Source organism: Zootoca vivipara, chromosome 12 (assembly GCF_965207765.1).
Source record: "Zootoca vivipara chromosome 12, rZooViv2.hap1.1, whole genome shotgun sequence".
Classification (NCBI taxonomy): domain Eukaryota; kingdom Metazoa; phylum Chordata; class Lepidosauria; order Squamata; family Lacertidae; genus Zootoca; species Zootoca vivipara.
Window position 1 is genome coordinate 1,104,563 of NC_142595.1, and position 19,582 is coordinate 1,124,144.

The following is a 19,582-nucleotide window of genomic DNA, read 5'->3' on the forward strand; positions in this document are numbered from 1 at the left end:
ACAGCAGTCCGTCCTCATATGGCGGGCACCAGGATGGCGAAAGCTGAAGGATCCTGTGTGCTGAAATGAAGAGGGCAAGCGGAAGGCCAGAGCTCCAGTCTGCATAGCAGAAATGCTACAGCCCAGACGGCTAGGCAGAGACGTTCAGTCCGCAGAGAAAAGTGCTTCTGCCAGGGATGTGGCCAGCCTTGCCCAACATCTGGGGAGCCCAAACAGCCCCCCAAAGAGGCAGCAGGGCGGTGGTCTTACTTACGTGGGGAGGGAATGACTGCAGCCGCGATGTGATGTGCTCCTCTGGGTAGGAGACTTCGGCCAGTGGCAAGTAGGGCTTCTGGGCCGATCCTGTCTCGTACATGGACATGGGCCGGCTGCTGCGCACAGAGGGCCGCCAGATCAAGGAAGAGTGGCTGCTGGTGTCTGAGTACTCAGAGCCAGTGGGTGCCAAGGAGGCGTTTGTTGTGGCCTGCCGCCGGAGACTTGTGTTCTCGCTCTGTAGCGTCTGAAGCTGGAATAAAACATTTCAGAGTAGGGGCCTGGATGTCCCCACAGCACAGCAAAGCAAGAATTGGGGGAGGGGGGCAGCACAGTCGGGGCATCCTCATGCTTGAAAACGGTCACCAGCTAGCCAGGTTTTGCTTGTCTTTCTGTTTTTATAGGAAACAAATCAGTTACATTCTCAAAGCTTTGGGAGTCCCAAAATTTCAGGTGGGTTGTGTGTGTCAAGAGGAGCTCCCACATCTAGCAACGTGAACCCAAGCTAGGCCAAGTTTCTGAGCAAGACAGACAGCGGCTTTAGCAACATTCTTTAAAAGCAGCTGACTCAGGCCAAGGGCCCAACGGTCAAATCAGAGGAAAGAGGGAAGTGGGGAAATGGCAATGTCACCACAGGAAGTGGAAGATGAAACGAGACTCAAACCTATTTGCGCAAGAGAGAGGGGAAAGGCCACTGGAAGGGAAACACAACAAGGGGGGTCAGAACAGGAGCCCCATCACAAGAGATTCCCAAGAATGTCCTCAAGTCAGCTAAGGGCACAATTAACCAGGAGGAAAAGCCATAAAACCTCTGGTGAGCCTTCTGCAGTTTTCTGCGCAGTTTAAAGCAGCTGGGGGTCTCGCTTTCTCCCCCCCCAATAGATATAAAAGGAGGAAGTTGCCCACACCCACTGGCAGCTCATTAATTACTACATCCATCATAAAGGGGAGGGGGAGGGGAGGAACTTTACATAGCACTGAGATGCTAAGCCATGCAATTGCAGTACTGGGTCAGAGAGATCTTGAAAAGAGAAAGAAAAACCCTTTCGCTACCTTTCGAAGTTAGTTCTCTCCCACCCCTGAAGTCCTGTGGATACCCTTCCTTAGCCCCTCCTCTTCCTTCTTACTCTAAGCTGCAATGTATTTCTCAAACCACCTCCTCACTGCCTTGAAGTAGCCCTGGCCTCCCATCTAAACCACAAAACACGGCCAAGAGGGGCTTTGGGGTCACCTGCTGCTCCTTGCTGAAAATCTTTGGGGGAAGATGAAGAAGTAGGGGGGTGAGCTATAGTTTGCACTCAAAGTCCTACACGCATTCCCAGAAGCCCATTGTAATTTTGGCAAGGCTCACAAGTCTATCTAGTGACATTGAACTGAGAACTGAAAGGGCTCAGTCAGTGGAGCGTGAAACTCTTCATCTCAAGTTGAGCAAAAGATTCCTGCATTGTCAGAGGTTGGACTAGATTACCCTTGTGGCCCCTTCCAACTCTACCATTCTAGGATTCTATGACCACCATTGCTCATATTTTGCAAAACATTTTGCTAGGTTTGCTCCCCCACAGTAGATCACGGCCATGGTGGAAATTGTGAGCGCTGGATTATGATGAGGGAGACCGGGGCTTCAATCCCTGATTTGCCATGAAGCTCACTGGGAGGGCTTTGGACTCATGGGTCTCCCTCGGCTTAGCCTACCCCACAGGGCTGCAGTGAAGACAAGAGGCCCACACAGTGTTTCCCATCCTGAGCTTCTCAAAGGAAGAACAGGATAATATTGTTTATCATTCTCCTTTTTCATGCTATGGAGAAGACAGCACAGAAAAATATAAAATAAAGGCAAACTCTTCCACTTTACCGACACAGTGTAGACAAAGCATTGCCCTAGACCACCCAAGAAATTCATGGCAGAGGTGAGATTTAAAATATCACCACACAGGAAAATTCATAAATGGCTGTACAGACCCACCATAAACCATTTGCAGTCATGCCTTTTCTTAATGGGGTGACTGAGATCAGCGGGTGGGGGAAGGGGAAAACTATGAATTAAGGTGACCAGGGCTGCGGTCTAGGGATGCAAGGGATGCATACCTGATCTATGGGGGTCCAAGCTTGAGCAATCCCAAGAAGAATTAACAGGAACAGAAGGCTTCCATTTCTTTTTCTTTCACAGTGAACAGTGAGGGACAACTTTGTGCAGGATTGGATACCCTGCAGCTCATGGGGGTTCCCTTTCAGCCAGGGCTCCCTTTGAGCCCCGGCTGAATATGCTTGAGCACCGTCAATCCGGAAGTGGATGCTAGACCATGCTTCACCAGCCTGCTACCCTGCTGGACTCCAAGTCCCATGATCCCTGGCCACTGACCAAAGGGGTTAGGGATGATGGGAGTTGGAACCCAACAGCCAGCAGGAGGGTCTCAGGTTGCAGAAGCCTCTGCAGTCCGTTTTTTAGGTTTCAACGTTCCTGCCCTTTTCATGCATGTGGGGTTTTTACTCAAGGCGCACTAAACTAAACTCTCTCTCGTTCACTCTCATGCTACCTTCTTCTGCATGATCCTCAGCTCATCGCTCAAGTTGATGTTCACCTTCATTAACTGCTGGATTTTCATCTCCGAAGCCACCAGGGCGTTTTTAACCTGTAGATATTCATGGGCTGTGATGGGTCCATCCGACAAGTCTGAATCTAGGCTCTGCAAAACGCAGCACACAATGATTTCCTCCCACTTTGCAGGCCAAAGTCAAAAGGGACATGTTAAATAACAAACAAGAAAGCCTCTGAGAATACCGTGGCATGGGGCAGAATTCAGTGCCACTTATATACTGCACATCAGAAACAAACATAAAACAAACAACTCCAAAGGCAATTCACAAATAAATCAATATAACTAGAAGTTTTCAACTCAGAAGTCAAAAGTGAGATAGGCTCTCAAAATTAGCATCAAAGGGTTTATGTTGGTCCAAAGGCAGGTGTCCCCAAACACCTCAAGGATTTTGAAGTACCATCTCTCTCACATACACACCTTTAAAGTCAGGAGAGGCCATGTCTCCTTCCAGACCTGGAAGGGGAACCAGGCAGCTTTACAAATCTCTTTTCAAATGGGGATGGAGGCCCAGCTGCTCAAATAAGCACTCTGCAAAGGACTGTTCACCTTTTAGCAGCAGTGATGGGCCTGAGGTGAGCACTTTGTGAGGAGCAACCTTTTTGCACAGCCCCTTCCAACATACTGCTGCCCTCTAGATATCTCTGCCCAGGCTCACCTTCTGCCGGGGTGCCTTGACTGAGCTTGTTTCCAGATCCACTTCTTCGTCAGAGGCAACGCTGTCGTAGTCAGGCTGGTCATTATCCTGAGACTCTGAACTGTGCTGGCTGTTGACAGACTTCAGGATCAGCTCTACATTTTCTGCAAAAGCAGCAACAAAATGCCTGATGTTTAGGGAATGTGTGCAGAATGTGGCATCCCTCAAAATGACCAGCCTAGAGAATGCAGCTCCATGAACCAGAATGAAAGGGGAAAAGGCAGCAGGGAGGAGTCAGCTGAAGCCCTTTCACAAGAAAGTGTCTCCCTTCACCAGGATCCCTTTGCACCTTTGCCTGCACTACAGTCCTAAGCACACAAGCAGAACCTGCTGGATCAGGCCAATGGCCCATCTAGTCCAGCATCCTGTTTGGTCAAACAGATGCCTATGGAAAACCCACAAGGGTATCTGAGCACAAGAGCCCTCCTCCCTCCTGTGGCTTCATCAGCTGGTATTCAGAAGCATTGCTGCCTCCGACTGTGGCTGCAGAGCAGAGGCATTAGGGTTAGTAGCCATCAAGCCATCAATAGCCCTTATCTCCTCCAGGAGTTTGTCCAACCCTTTTTAAAAGTCATCCAAGCTGGTGGCCATCACTGCCTCCTGTGGAAGTGAGTTCCATAGTTCTTCATGCACTGCATGAAGAAGGACGTCCTTTTACCGTATCTGTCCTGGAAACTCAAGTCAGCCAGTCATCCAAACAGGGACTCACCTCTGGAACTTGGGACAGGGTTCCCTTGCTGCCTTCGCTTGGCATCCCCAAGAATGTCTATGACAAGTGTTGCAAATTCATGGGCGTTAAAGCGAGCCAGCTTTTGCCTTCCCTGAAAGACAAGAGGCAACACAAGGCCTTAGAGGAGCTGGAGGAGCTTGCAAGGCAATAGAAGCAAGCAGCCAGAGAAGCAGGAACAGAAAGCAGACCCTCCGCCTCCCACACAGACCCATGCCTTCCCAGGCTGAAGGAAAGCTCAGAGCTCTTGGCATCTCCTTGTTCCCAAGGTAATATCAGCTACAGGATCAGTATTCAGAACCAAGATGCACATTTTGTTTATTTATTCATACAGATATTTGTATACCGCTGTATTACAGATATGTGTGGGCATGGGCATGTACACACATACACATATATGTAAAGGTAAAGGGACCCCTGACCGCTACGTCCAGTTGCGGACGAGTCTGGGGTTGCGGCGCTCATCCTGCTGTACTGGCCAAGGGAGCCGGCGTACAGCTTCTGGGTCATGGTGGCCAGCATGACTAAGGCGCTTCTGGTGAACCAGAGCAGCGCATGGAAATGCTGTTTACCTTCCCGTCAGAGCAGTACCTATTTATCTACTTGTACTTTGATGTGCTTTCGAACTGCTAGGTGGGCAGGAGCTGGGACCGAATAATGGGAGCTCACCCCATCACAGGGATTTGAAGCGCCAACTTTCTGATCGGCAAGCCCTAGGCTCAGTGGTTTAGACCACAGCGCCACCAACATACATGGCTTACAGCAACAAAACCATACAAGAAAAACCTTTAAAAGGTTAAAAACAGACTTCCGACTTCCAGCGATGAAATATGGCAGCCTCCCAAGAGATCGGACAGTCGTGCCAGTAATTCAGGGTTAAATGAGGGTAATTAACCCTGACCACCCCCCAGGGAAGGGGGGGAGCTGCGCCACCCGTTATCTGCGCTCCGCAACAAGATGCGGAGGCAGGGACTCTGGGTGATGTCCAAGGCATGAAATTGGCAACTCTTCAAATTCAGTCTCGTCAGCCGGGAGTCCCTGTTTCCTAAAAATTAAAACATTTGGCAAAAAAACAGGCATGTTCTAGACCAGGGGACCCCAAACTATGGCCCGGGGGCCACATATGGCCCGCAATGCTCTTTTAGGCGGCACATGGCGCCCCCGCCCCCCGCTGCCACCGCCCACTCTTACCAGCGCAGCACGGCTGCCGACTTCCGACCCGGAAAAGCGACGGAAATAGCTTGTGCGCACTCATAAGCGTAATTTCCGGTATACTTCCAGGTCGGAGGAGGCTTCTGCACATGCGCACAAGCTATTTTCGGCGCTTTCCAGGTCGGGAGTGTGCCAGAAATAGCATTTGCGCATGTGCATGGGCGCGCACAGCCGCACGCTCCCACGGCTGTGCGCACTCCCTCGTTCTCTGGCCCACCATGTGATCGGCGTGGCGGGGCATCTGGCCCGAAGCTGGGTAAGTTTGGGGACCCCTGTTCTAAACAGAAAGAGTTAAAAGAAAAATTTGTTAAACTACACAGTCGTTGGAGGCCAATTTTCAGACTTCAAAAAGACTCTTTTCTTGTCATTTTGATGAATGAGGTGAGCGGCTGCCGTACTTTTGTATTTGTTATATTTACTATTTCATGATTTGGCGAACCCCACCAAGAAAGAATTAATTACCCAAAGGAAACGCAGGAGGAGTAAAATAATTGGACTTATTGACTCATAGCAGTCCTTGGCAGAGAGCCCTGATCAAAATTGGCAGAGCAAGATCAGATATGATCAGAACAGCTCGGGCCAAGGAGGAAGATGGCAACGGTAAAAGCTCTGATGTAGTAAGAAAAAGGATATGATCAGAAAAAGCCTCCTTCAATGGGGGGAGATTTGAGATTTTTTTTATTGGAATTGCAAAAGGGGTGTACTTTACAGAGGATGCCTTTGCTTGCATGGAAGATTACAGTTTGAGAAAAGAGTGGCGGTGAACTCTGGGTGCCTGCCAGCTGTCCAAGGGCTTACATACTATATGAATAACAATGCCCATCAACACCGGGGGTGGGGGGTGGGGATGACTTCCTCAAATATTTAATGGGGGGCAAAGGCACCTAGGCCTCTAGGAGTTGGCTGCTATGCCTAGGACAATTCAAGAAAGCAAAATTTCCCCCCTTGTTTTCCTCCTCTAAAAAACTAGGTGCGTCCTATGGTCAGGTGCATCTTATGAAGTGAAACATATGACAATTAATTTAGATTATATAATTGGCTCTATTGTTTTTTGTTTTTGAATATGGAAAGATTTGGTTTGATTTGTTACTAATATGAATGTTTTTTAATTGGAAAATGAATAAAGAATATTTACAAAAAAACCAAACCAGACAACAGTTAACCATTGTGGAAGGATGTATAGTTAACAGCCTGCATAGTCCTGGCAGAACAGAACAATTTTCAGCAGGCATTTAAAAGCTGGCACAGAAGGCACCTGGTGAATCTCTAGTGGCAGAGGGTTCCTCAGGCTCATTTTCTCACTGTTGTCAAATGAGCCTCACCAACTCAGGGAACAATCAACATCTGCTGCTGCTGCTGCAGAGGATTTCAGTGACTAAGCTGGGATACCAGGGTTCAGGCCATCCCGGAGGTTTCCTGGGCTTGGAAGCAGATGGGCTGCCAGGGAAGCTACTGCATGCTATTGACCGCAAGCTCCCTGCTGAGCAGTTTGCACCAGCAGGAGATTCCAAACCAGATCCCATGAAGCCTCCACATACGGTGCATTCCAACAATCCACTCTTGAATGTGTCCAGCAAAGGTAGAAATCCGATAGATGGAAAATCCTCTGCCTGCGTTTAGGGCTTGGGAATAAGTTTCCTCCTCAGACGACAGAGAAATGGCGTGAGTAACATACCTGGTTCCTTGTTGAGGAGTACTCGGGATTGACGGGGAGAAAAGGGACTACCGTCGTCTCAGTGACCAGCGTGCTGTGGTTCTGAGTGGCAAGCCACACTGTTTCAAGGGACAGAGAGAGGAAAGCCAGGGTTAGCTTTGCTTAGGTTTCTACATAAAAGATGGGGGACTTGTTGTGGCTCTCCAGGTATTGCTGGCCTCCAGCCCCATAATCCCGGACTGTCAGCCATGCAGATTGCTGAGAGTTGAAGCCCAACAACATCTGGAGGCCCACAGTCTCTCCATGCTTGGGCATTGGCAGGGAATCGGTGGCAGATAATGGGTGCTCCCTCCCTCATAAACCTTCCACACCTGAAGTCAAAGCACTGGACACATGTCCGAGAGCTCAGTCCTTGTCCCAAATGAGCTTTTCCCCCATACTAGGTAAAGGTAAAGGGACCCCTGACCATGAGGTCCAGTCGTGACCGACTCTGGGGTTGCGCACTCATCTCGCATTATTGGCTGAGGGAGCCAGCGTACAGCTTCCAGGTCATGTGACCAGCATGACAAAGCCACTTCTAGCGAACCAGAGCAGCACACGGAAATGCCATTTACCTTCCCGCTGTAGCGGTTCCTATTTATCTACTTGCATTTTGACGTGCTTTCAAACTGCTAGGTTGGCAGGAGTTGGGACCGAGCGACGGGAGCTCACCCCATCACAGGGATTCGAACTGCCAACCTTCTGATCAGCAAGCCCTAGGCTCAGTGGTTTAACCCACAGCACCACCTGGGTCCCTATCATACTAAGAGACACAAATTTCCATTAGTGCATCAAACACAATTTCACTCTAAAGCAAAAACCAAGGCTTGGGTTGTGGGCTTGTCCAGCCCTTGGACTACAACTCCCCAAACACCTGCAGGGCCCCAGATCGGGGAAGGCCCGCAGCAGCTGCCAAGGCGGACACCCCCAGGCCATCACACCTCTGTGACGTGGAGCTACCCAGGAGGGGAAATTGCAGGACAGGGCAAGAAGAGAAGAGAGGACTTGGCAGCTTCCAGGGGCAGGAGCCCTTTGCTGCAATGGCCTCACGCATGGCCCCTGTGCAGTGGCATGGCACCCATCCACAGTCCCACAACAAAAGGTCACCTGCGTCCGTCTCCCGCCTGTCCACCTCATCATAGACATCCATGGCGAGCTCTTCAAACAAGTGATTGCTCAGCTGGAGAGGAGGGGGAGGGAAAGTTAAGCACGAGACTTTGTGGCAAAGCCCCCTCCTGGGAGTGAGCGGCAAGCGTGCACTTTTTATTTTCCCAACATTCGGAACCTAAGGGGCCCCTGCTTGCCTGCCAGCTGGTGGATCAGCTTAAAGCTCCATCTATCTAGCCAGGCTTCTCACAGCAGCCACCAGATGCCCCACCAGGAAGCCCTCCAGGAAGCCCAAGGAGAAGCCAATGGGTGTCTAGGGCAATTCTATTGACATCAAGTCCGTGGCAGGATGGGGGCTCTTTAGAGCATGCAAATGGGCAGTGGGGCAGGTGAGGGACAATGTGGTACAAACTCAATGTGGCGCAATCTGCACTCAGCCAGCAAGGGCTGCTGACTCCCAGGAGCCAATCCACTGGCACTTCTTACAAGGGCCAATGCTCCTCGAGTTGCTGCTGGCTACTCCCAGGAGTTTAACACCAGCAACACACTCTTTAAACTAAGGATATAAAAATCTAAAAATACAGAGGAAAGCTGAGCCCCTAAGGCTTGTTCCTTCGTCCCTGTTGCTTTCCACACTCTCGGTAAGCTCTCAGTAAGCTGTATTCCCTCTGTATCCAACCCACCCTCTGCACCTTCCCCAGTCCCACCCAGGGTCCAATCCTCCTCCCTGAAAAGCCAAAGCTGAGGGCAGGGAGAAAATGTTACTCACCGACTGAAGCTTCCTCTTGGCTGCTTTGGCCAGTTCTGACAAATCTAAACTGCTATGAAAGAAAGAAGTGATCACTGTATTGACACCTGAACCTTGGAAGCATCATTAGGCAAGGAATGAACAAAGAGGTGTGAAAATTAAAGTTACGCGCCTGTCATTCCTTGACCAAGAATGCAGACACAGTTGTAGTTTAGTCCTCTTGCTTTTTACTGCATCATTTCATTTTTTATCACAGCAGCTAATGAAGGAGGAAGGGGAAATGGTTTGCCACATAAATATAAAACCTGTTTTGTTAATCACGGTAACATGTATGTTATTTAGGTGATTAACCGAATCCTAAAAGGGATCCAGAGAAAGCTTGCGTGAAGTGCTGCTTGATGCTTTTATATCATCTATCTATCTACCTATCTATCTGCTTCTCATAGCAACCAGTCTTGTGGACAGTTTCTGCTGGAATATCAGCCTATAGACTGATATAAACTTAATTATGCACAGCCTCAGAGATAACCTAAAGGTATACTCAGGGCTTTTCCCCCCTTAAAAATGTTTAGGGCTACTCTCATTTTGACTCCAGAAAATCACCACTTTATAGTTCAAATTGGGAAAAATAAATACAGTAAATGGACAAAAGTACAAAGATTCACAAAATATTTAGGGGTACGCGTACCCCTGCGCCCCCCCCCAAAGGACTGGATATATTATCAGTCACCATCTAAATGTATTGATCGCCTTCAACAGAATCATCTCAAGGTGATGTACAATTTAAAAAGAGGGAGGGGAACAGGAAAAAACAATTCACACACACACACACACACACAGCCTCCCCAACCCAAACACGCAGATACACTTAAAACAAACCTAAAACCATACAAACTAGACATTCATGGCAAAGACCCAATTGTCCAGCAAGGAAGGTCTGTTGAAACAAAAATGTCTTCAACTCTTTCTGGATGGTCCAGATAGTGGGTGCTTGTTGTATATTGAAAGGGATGTTATTCCACAGAACAGGGGCAGCCACACTCAAAGCCCTGTCTTGAGAAATATTTTGAGATAAATCTTTCTGAGATGAAAGGCTTATCTCAAAAGAGTGCACTGGCCAAAACACAGACCCTCTCAGTTTAACAACTTCTGCAAAAATAGGTCACATAATACGCAGAAATGAAACAACCAACCCACACTTATTGTCCACACTTTCTAGTGCACAGCTGAGTTATCAGTGTGTTTTGTGATAAGTACCTAATTTTCAACCCTCACATAACAGAGTTAAATGGTAAATTAAACTACTGAACTACTTACAGCCGTCTTAATCCCCAAGGGACCGCAGCAGGAGAAAAAATATCAATTAAATTTATTAATATTATTTGCCTTATTTATCAACATCTGCCCAGCCAATCAGGAAAGACTTTAGGCACCTCAATAAATTAACAGAAGAAAATGAGAGGTTGCAAGGAGAAGGAAGACAAAAATCGACTTCCAGTCTACTGCCATTGCAGATCAGCGGGGAAATCTCGAGCTCCGAGATTTCCCTGCATGGTAAGGGAGGGGGGAGCCGCAAGAGCAACGCAGGCCCTGAAAGAACCGCAGATTGAGCTTTCTGGGGACATGGAGATTCAGCTGAGCCCAGACACAGATCCTTTGCCCCCCCGGCCAGCTCTATTAAGAGCTCCCGAGAGCGGGCAAAGTGAAGCCATGGGCTCTTGAATTGACTCGCTACCTTTGCCATGCGAAGCTCCATGCAGATTGTCAGCTGAGTGGTGGATTCTTCCTAAATTCAAGATTGAGCACATTGGACGTCGTGAGTAATTAAATTTAAATTGGATATCAATAATACGGATCACGGAAAGGATAAAAAACAAGGGAAGTCGGTCCTTTCTGCTGCGGTAAAAGTGAAAGTAAGACAAGCGGCTACAGCCAGAAACGATTTTTAAAAAATTAAAACTTCGAAATCCAGACTCATAAACTCTCCCCAAAGTCAGGGCAAGTAGAGAAGGGACTTTTGTCTCAATAGCCCTGAAATTTTGAGACAAATAGACTATAAATACACCGTAATTCCCTTTGAGAACGAAGCCCCAGGGGTTCAGCCAGCCACTGACGTCACAATGGTGGAGTGCTGAACTGCTGAATGATGAACTTTCATTTCCTATTTAGACCCTTTGAAGTCTCCTGAAGCAGTCTGAGCTGCTAGAAAGGTATTTTTAAAGTAAATATTGGAATTATCCTTCCCATTTTCATTATTCAGAGACTCTGAAGCATAAATTACTGCTGAAAAGTGGAAGAGAGAGGTAAATCTCTAATACACCATTGACTGTAATTAAAGTGTTGCATTGCTCACCAGCCCCCTGCTGCTGGCTAGTGGGAATAATTGTTGTTTGACCTTGAGAGCACAGCTGCTTGCTTAATATTTTGACTATGACGGAAGCTGCAAGCGAGAAAACAAGGACACAACATAGAAGAGGCTCAGTAACAGCTGCACATCAACCACCAGCTATACATCTTGAACAGATTCTAGCAGCATTGACAGAAATTAAGACAGAAGTAAGATCCAACACTGCGGCAGTAAAAGCCAACACTGCAGAATTACAGACAGTTGTACGACGTCTAGATAAATTAGATGAAAGCGTAAACTCAAACGCAGAAGGAATTCAGGACATCAAACAAGATATTGGGACTCTGAGAAAGGACATACAAGACAATAAAGTCCAGATACAAGGAGTAGATGTCAGTTACAGAATTGGAAACCCAGACTCCAATTGGAAAAACAAGAGGAAGTGACCCAAATTGCTATTGCTTTTCTTCAGATGAGGGAACGTGAATCTCATTTACGCCTGAGGAATTTCCCCGAGATTGAACAAGGGAATTTAAAATAAGTAATAATTCAAGAATATGCCTCACAGTGGGATTTGGACAAAGAAGAACTTGAGAAGACGATCGTGAAAGTCTAGATTTGGACCCAGAGGGAAGAAAGGATCAAGAACAGTGGGAGATTGTATTGTGGAATTCCAAACTAGAGAACAAAGAGATTTAATATTAGGACTCCATTATGGAAATAAACTGAAGATACAACATCAAGTGGTATCATTCAAAGAAATTCCGAAGCTGTTCCTGGGATTCAGAAATAGATATATGGACTTGGCTAACGCATTGAGGAAAAAGGGGATCTTCTTTCGTTGGCAGTTTCCTCAAGGTCTCTTCTTCAAATACAAAGAAAGGAACATAAGAATCAAAACACCAGAAGAAAAAAGGAAGTTCTTGGAGAAACATGCAAAGGATTTTGAAGCTGAATTAGGACCGGGGCTTAGAGAACCATCTGGAGCAGCAGCAGCTTTGGGAGCAGAGCTAGATTTGGGACATTTCAGAGCAGGAGCAAGAGCACCACTGTAAGAAAATATGGCTTTAAGAATCTTGACTTGGAACGTTAATGGGCTTAATTCACGGCCCAAGTGGAATAGTATTAGTGAAACAGAATCTAGATGTGATTTGCTTACAAGAGATACATGTGATGAGGACCCATAAGAAAATTTTGCAGAATAAGAAGTTGGGTCAGGAATACATCTCATCTGACAGAGTCAAAAAAAGAGGAGTAGTAATATATGTGAAAGACAAATTGGAATCAAAATTGATGTTCAAGGATGAAGATGGGAGATATGTAGCAGTTGAAGTGACAGTGCAAGGCGAAAAATATCTTTTTCTCGGAATCTATGCACCAAATGAAGCAAAGGCCGAATTCTTCAAAAAGACCCACAAGGTTCTATTGGACTATATGGATTACAAAATAGTCATGGTGGGTGATTTGAACGGGGTAGTCTCTACTTTGATGGACAGATCTCAGAGACAGAAAATATCAAATGCATAGCTGCCAAGTTTTCGCTTTTCTCGCGAGGAAGCCTATTCAGCATAAGGGGAAATCCCTGTAAAAAAGGGATAACTTGGCAGCTATGCAAATGATGGAAGACTACCAAAGACGTTCTTTGAGATGATTGACAATTTTGACATGGTAGATGCTTGGAGGACGAAAAATCCATTGGAAAAAGATAGAATCTCAGATTCTCAACAATGGTGGTCCCGCCTGGACAACCAGAGAACCATATGGACAACCAGAGAATTGGCCCCAAGAATGATCAAGGTACAAATTTGCCCAAGGATACATTCGGACCATAATGATGTGTGTTTAGAACTAAAGTTGTCTCTGCAGGGTTCCTTTAGATGGAGGATGAATGATGCATTGATGAGAAATGAAGAGATTGTTAAGAAGGCCCAAAAGACCCTAAAGGATTATTTTGAAATAAATTTGAGTACAGAGACAGATAAAAGGGTCATTTGGGATGCAAGTAAGGCAGTGATGAGAGGATTTCTGATACAACAGAACAAGATTAGGAAGAAACAACAAAATGAGTAAAAAGGAAATATTCTGTCACAATTGAAAGAAAAAGAGAAGAAATTGAGGTGTAATAAAAAAAATCAGCAGATCCAAAAAGAAATTAAGTTGTTGCAATTACAGTATTCACAATGAATAAATCAGGAAATGGAGTGGAAGATCAAAATGATGAATCAAAGGACATTTGAATCTGCTAATAAATGTGGGAAATTATTAGCATGGCAATTGAAAAAGAGACAGAAACAAAGTACAATAACCAATATTAAGATGGAAGAGAAGACTATTGAGAACCCAACAGAGATAAGGAAATTTTTTCAGAAGTATTATAAACAGCTTTATAAAAAGGATAAAGAGTAAATGGACAAAATAGAAACCAGAAGCTTTTTTTTACTTGGGATAGTTAGAGAGGAAATACCTAAAAAAAATACTACTTTTTTTTTAATGCCACAACAGCAGCAATAATTTTATTGGCTAAGAATTGGAAGAGTGAAGATCTACCTACAGTGGATGAATGGCAGATGAAGATGATTGAATTTATGGAACTGGCCAAACTGACCAGGAGACTTCGTGACCAGAGGGAAGAGTCGGTGGAAGAAGATTGGAGGAAATTCAAAATATATTTAAGAAATAATTGCAATATTGCAGTGTTTCCCAACCTTGTGCCTCCAGCTGTTTTTGGACTACAATTCCCATCATTCCTGACCACTGGTCTTGCTAGCTAGGGATGATGGGATTTGTAGTCCCAAAACGTCTGGAGGCACAAGGTTGGGAAACACTGCAATATTGGATAAGATTTGGAAGTACATGGAGGTTGTAGAGGAGGATTTGTAGAGGTATTATAGTATATTAAGATTTAGATATAAGCATTAAATAAGAATTGAAATGTTTGTTAAGGAAGTAATAGGAGGTGAAATATGTTAGTCAAGGTAAAAATAAGATGAGTTGAAGAAATTATAGAAATACAGAAATTACTAAGGATGATATACAATGAAACGCAGTTAGGAGAGACATGAGGAGGTCAACAATGTCAGAACATATGAATGATAAATATTGATTGTTCTTTTTTTGTATTTTTTTCTTTTTACGAAAGCGTCTAGCGATTCTTTGTTGCCTCGCAAGATGAAGCTTTCTATGGTTGCTCTTGACAATCAAAGGATTCTACGACTGTCATTTGATTTGGCCAACAATACTATTACCACAGTCGTTACTCTAGAGTAGCTGCAACGCACCTCCCTGTGACACTACCGTACATATTATTAGTGCTTAGTCTGCACTCTTACCTGTCTGCCATTTGAGGTATAATAAAATGTTGTCCACTTTTGTGATCTGAAAATGAAGTTTCAAAAGAGCATTAGGTGCTAGAAAGGATCATGCCATTATCTCAACCCACAGTTCTCCACAAGCCACAACTTGATTCAGCTGAACAGCCTTTTCAGTGCCTGCATGAACTGGAGAGGCCTGAGGTCTGCATTCTGGCAGGGCAAAGACAGGCAGAAGCAGACTTGGATCTCCTTCAGGAGATTGGCAAGGGTCTCTGACTCCCAACTGTTTATAGCAGCAACAAAATGACCCCTCGCACATCCAAACTAGACTGCGGAAGTGAATGAAGCTTGGGTGTCACCAGGTGTGGATTTCTGTGTGAAAGGAATGTGAGCTCACCTCAGTTCTGGTACTCCAAACAAATTCCTGGGATCAGAATACATATTTTATACCAGACTGCAGTTCTAGAAAAAAGTCAAGTAGTTCCTGCAAGTCTAAAGTCTCTCCTCCCTTGAGCTACAGCAGTCATGTCACTCAACGTGGGGTTAAAAGATAATGGCGACCCAGGATGAACATATGTCCCCCCCAATTCCTGCTGGACCACTTCTCAAACAGGTCGATGCAGGGGGATGCATGAGCCATGGACTCCACCCCGAGCTCTCTAGAAGTAAAGCAGCATAGAACATAAGACTACCTCTGCTTAGGGACTTGCAGAAGTTGCCCACTTGCTAATGAGCCATCTTCAAGGTGTTACTAATAGTATATAAAGTGACCCCAGATCTGCCCCTCAACTGATTCCATCGACAAAACAGGCACAGTTACAGGGGCCACATAATTATTGTTCTGCCTTAGCAAGAAATCTGTTAGTGTGGCAGCACCTACACTTTGGAACTCCCTGCCTGTTGACATCAGGCAGGCACCTTCACTGCACTCTTTTTGGCACCTGCTAAAAAAAATCCCTGCTAAAAACACGCGGGTGGCACTGTGGGCTAAACCACAGAGCCTAGGCTTGCCGATCAGAAGGTCGGCAGTTCGAATCCCTGCGACAGGGTGAGCTCCCATTGCTCGGTCCCAGCTCCTGCCAACCTAGCAGTTTGAAAGCACATCAAAGTGCAAGTAGATAAATAGGTACCGCTCTGGCAGGAAGGTAAACGGTGTTTCCGTGCGCTGCTCTGATTCGCCAGAAGCGGCTTTGTCATGCTGGCCACATGACCTGGAAGCTGTACGCCGGTTCCCTCGGCCAATAACACGAGATAAGCGCCATAACCCCAGAATCGGTCATGACTGGACCTAATGGTCAGGGGTCCCTTTACCTTTACCTTTAAAAACATTTTGGCTTTGACAAGCCTTCTCAGATACAGAAAATGTTGACATGGGTTTTAATCCATTTTTAGCTTATTACTGACTTTTAATTTTTTGAATGTTTTTAACAGCTTTTTTGAACTGTTTTTACTGATAATTTTATTGTCCTTTTCTGTTTTACTCTTATTCTTATTCTACAGACAGACACCCTCCAATTGTCCCTATTTTCCAGGGACAGTCCCTGATTTAGAGAAGCTCTTCCAGTTTCTGATTTGATCCCAGAACGTCCTGCTTTTCCTTAGGATGTCCCTACAGTGGTACCTTTGGTTAAGAACTTAATTCATTCCGGAGGTCCGTTCTTAAGTTGAAACTGTTCTTAACCTGAGGTACCACTTTAGCTAATGGGGCCTCCTTCTGCCGCCGCGCCATCGGAGCACGATTTCTGTTCTCATCCTGAAGCAAAGTTCTTAACTCGAGGTACTATTTCTGGGTTAGCGGAGTCTGTAATCTGAAGCGTTTGTAACCGGAGGTACCACTGTATTTCCATTGGGGAAATGGTGGTGAGTATGGAGTTATCTGATCCTCGAGCCACCTGAAGGCAAGCCTGTATAGGGAAGGGTTTTTTCTTATAAAGTTTAATGTTTTATTATGTTTTTATATATGTTGGAAGCTGCCCAGAGTGGCTGGGGCAACCCAGTTAGATGTGTTGGGGTATAAAGAGTAAAATTATCATTATGGAATGGAACATCCCTATTTTCATCAGAGAAATGTTGGGGGGGTATGAGACACTACTCTGAGGTTTGTTTATTTTTAGCAGTCAACCGATATTCAAATTTTAGGGGGTGGGGATGAAATAACCACAATAACATGAAATAAACCTAGTCAGACCCTTACCAGGTTTTCTGCCACAGAGATAGAATGCCAGCCTGTCCGTGAGCTCGTACTGGATTTCCGCAAGGCGTTCTGCCAGCTCATAGTGCCCTCCTTGCCTATTGGGCAAAAGGTGGGTGGGAGATTCATTCAGAAATCACTACTGTTGAGTTGAAAACATTAGTAAGAACAAAAATAAAAGTCTATTGCAGGTGACTTCTGAGGCTGCAATCCTACTCAGAGAGTGAAATATACTATTGCACAGGTTTGCTATCTAAAATACGGCACTGAAAGCCGCCATGCCTTATTTTAACTGAGTGAAAGCATCCCACAACACCTAGAGCTCCTCCTTCTAACCCTCCGTTGCCTCAGAAGCAGAGGAAAGGATATGGTGAAAAAGGTTTTCATGTCACTTAAACAGCGAAATTCAATAGTAAGGAGGTTTGGTCCATCTCCCACCCACTTGCTCTTCATTTTTGTTCCTGCCAACAATACCACCACCACCACCAACCCCGCCAAGCTTGAAATGGCTCACTTTGCATAGTCAATTGGCGTCTTCCCACTGGAGTCCTGTGTGCCAGGATCAGCCCCATACACCGCCAACAACTCCGCTTGTAAAATCTGACCCGTCTTGGCAGCTACGTGCAGCGGGGTGTTCCCTTTCTCCTGCAAAGGGGAGTTAAAAGGCATTTGTTGAGAAGCTGCTGCTGCAGACCAGCCCAAAGCAATGATGGCCAAGCTCATGGAAAGGCCTTCTCTTACTGGATGGAAGAAGTTGGCCTGGGCGCCCAGAGAAAGAAGCCGCAAACAGGTCTCCAGATTCCCCGTCCTGACGCTCGAGTGGAGTTGCTGAAAGGGAGAGAGAGAGAGAGAGAGGAGTGTCAGCAGAGAATTTCCTCTTGCCTCACTGCAGCTGAGAAACCTGTGCTGACAGTCCCAGTAACTCCTTCCAGGGATTCCCAGAGGGGCTTGCTTTGGGGAATGTCGAGGCTGGCCTCTTGCCACCTGCCAGCTACAATCAACAAGCAAAGAAGGTGTGGAGACATGAAAAAGCTTTATCAAATGGCAGGTGGAGCGCAGCAACCTCTCCAGGTGACCTGGGGCCCCTAACAGCCAGCCATCTGGCCAACGGGCAGTGCTGATGAGACTGATGAGAGCTGCAGCCCAAAACATCTGGAGGGCTCTCTGCTGGGGAAGGCTGGTGCGGAGGGAGTGACAGATGTTTCTCCGCCTCTTATAACAACATCCACTCAGATCAGCTTCACACTTAAGGTTTAATTGATGTCACTGAGCAGAAGACAAGCCTGAAGCTGTGTTTCTTAGTTTTCATTCATTGTAACCCTCTGGGCCCCTACATCTTACCTTCCGAAATTTTGCAGGTTATTTTTCGAGGGACACCTCTAAGATTTCATAATGGAACTGTTGCCCACAATATATCACAGGGAAGGAAGCAAATCCTTTCTAGTTCCCCCCCCTGCTCAAAATCAACTTCAAAGACACCAAGCACTAAAATCCCTGCGCTGATTTGTCTGTCATTTGGCAAATTTCTTACCTTTGATGTACCCTTTTCTCATACAAGTTGTTTATAAAATAATTAAATGAATCATTTTTAACTACACAAATACACAAAAGGGGCTACCCTGCCTGAAAAGTTAGTCCACTTCTGCAAAAATATTTTCTTTTTTTAAGGACAGTGGACGCTCAAGTTGCGAACGTGATCCGTGCGGGAGGCACATTCGCAACCTGCAGTGTTCGCAACCCGCGTCTGCGCACGCACGGGTCACGATTCGGCACTTCTGCGCATGCGCCAAAACCCGGAAGTTACCCATTCAGGTACTTCCGAATTCGGCGCGGGACACAAGCTGAAAAGATGCAACCTGAAGCGTCTGTAACCCGAGTCTATGATTGTATTGATGGTTCCCTTTTTTGGGGTGATGGGGATGAATTTTACAAATGAGCCCAGTGGGGGGGGGGAACTCTAAACCTTTTTTGGCTAATTTGGTAGTCGTTTATCCAATCAGGAGGGGCTACTATGCCTGTAAATTTCATCCAATTCTGTAAAAAAATTAAGTTATTTTTTCAATTCCTCATTAGTTAAAAAAGGAAATATTAAGTTTCTTTTTTCTGAATCAGGAATTTGGATTTTGACACAGAGCGCCCTCTGAAGCATTTAGGACTCAATCATACCTTTCCCCCCAAAATGCCAGGGTGGCAGCTGAATATTGTGGATGGAACACATCCTGATCAGCTACCTGCCCATAAAGTGGGCTTTGCGTGGGCATCTAGTGAGTACAGAACGTTGGACTAGATGGGCCTTCAGCCTGATCCAAACTGAGGGAATTTTACCTTACTAAGGTCTTTGGCAGTCACACTGTCATCATCCCGACATGGTAAGCGATGAACGAAGGCCAGCATCTGATACTTTGCTCTGATGAATTCCGCTTTATTGGGGCTACAAGAGAGACAAAGGAAAAGGAGCTACACCACAGAAGAGCATTAAAACATCTCATGAGTGAGATCTACTTCTGGTGGAACAGGGGAATGCTGTGGGTGTAGTGTATCTTGATTTCAGTAAGGCTTTTGACAAAATCTTGCTCCCAATGCCTTTTTACTCAGGAGTTGTGCCTGTGATCCCTAATTAAGCACATTTAGCTTGAAACTAAGGCTGTAATCCTGTGGGTAAGATGAACACTTGCAGAGGGCCTTCTCAGTAGTAGCCCCCAC

The 19,582-nt window shown here is 46.0% G+C and overlaps 1 protein-coding gene across 9 annotated transcripts in view; it reads right to left on the minus strand.

Annotated features, from left to right (window-relative positions):
* GIT2 (GIT ArfGAP 2) overlaps window positions 1-19,582 on the minus strand; it is a 36,429-nt gene that overhangs the window by 11,891 nt on the left and 4,956 nt on the right. For 2 of the 9 annotated variants that reach the window (XM_035134372.3, XM_035134374.3), the window contains exons 4-15: window positions 19,205-19,310; window positions 17,621-17,707; window positions 17,394-17,524; window positions 16,883-16,977; window positions 14,707-14,752; window positions 9,052-9,103; window positions 8,283-8,355; window positions 7,158-7,255; window positions 4,253-4,364; window positions 3,505-3,647; window positions 2,787-2,936; window positions 254-505 (exon numbers count right to left, since the gene is read on the minus strand). In XM_035134372.3, coding sequence (XP_034990263.1) covers window positions 254-505; window positions 2,787-2,936; window positions 3,505-3,647; window positions 4,253-4,364; window positions 7,158-7,255; window positions 8,283-8,355; window positions 9,052-9,103; window positions 14,707-14,752; window positions 16,883-16,977; window positions 17,394-17,524; window positions 17,621-17,707; window positions 19,205-19,310 — 1,345 coding nt within the window. The remainder of the gene's footprint in view (window positions 1-253; window positions 506-2,786; window positions 2,937-3,504; window positions 3,648-4,252; window positions 4,365-7,157; window positions 7,256-8,282; window positions 8,356-9,051; window positions 9,104-14,706; window positions 14,753-16,882; window positions 16,978-17,393; window positions 17,525-17,620; window positions 17,708-19,204; window positions 19,311-19,582) is intronic. The other 7 variants (XM_035134373.3, XM_088655749.1, XM_035134375.3 and 4 more) reach the window with 5 other exon arrangements.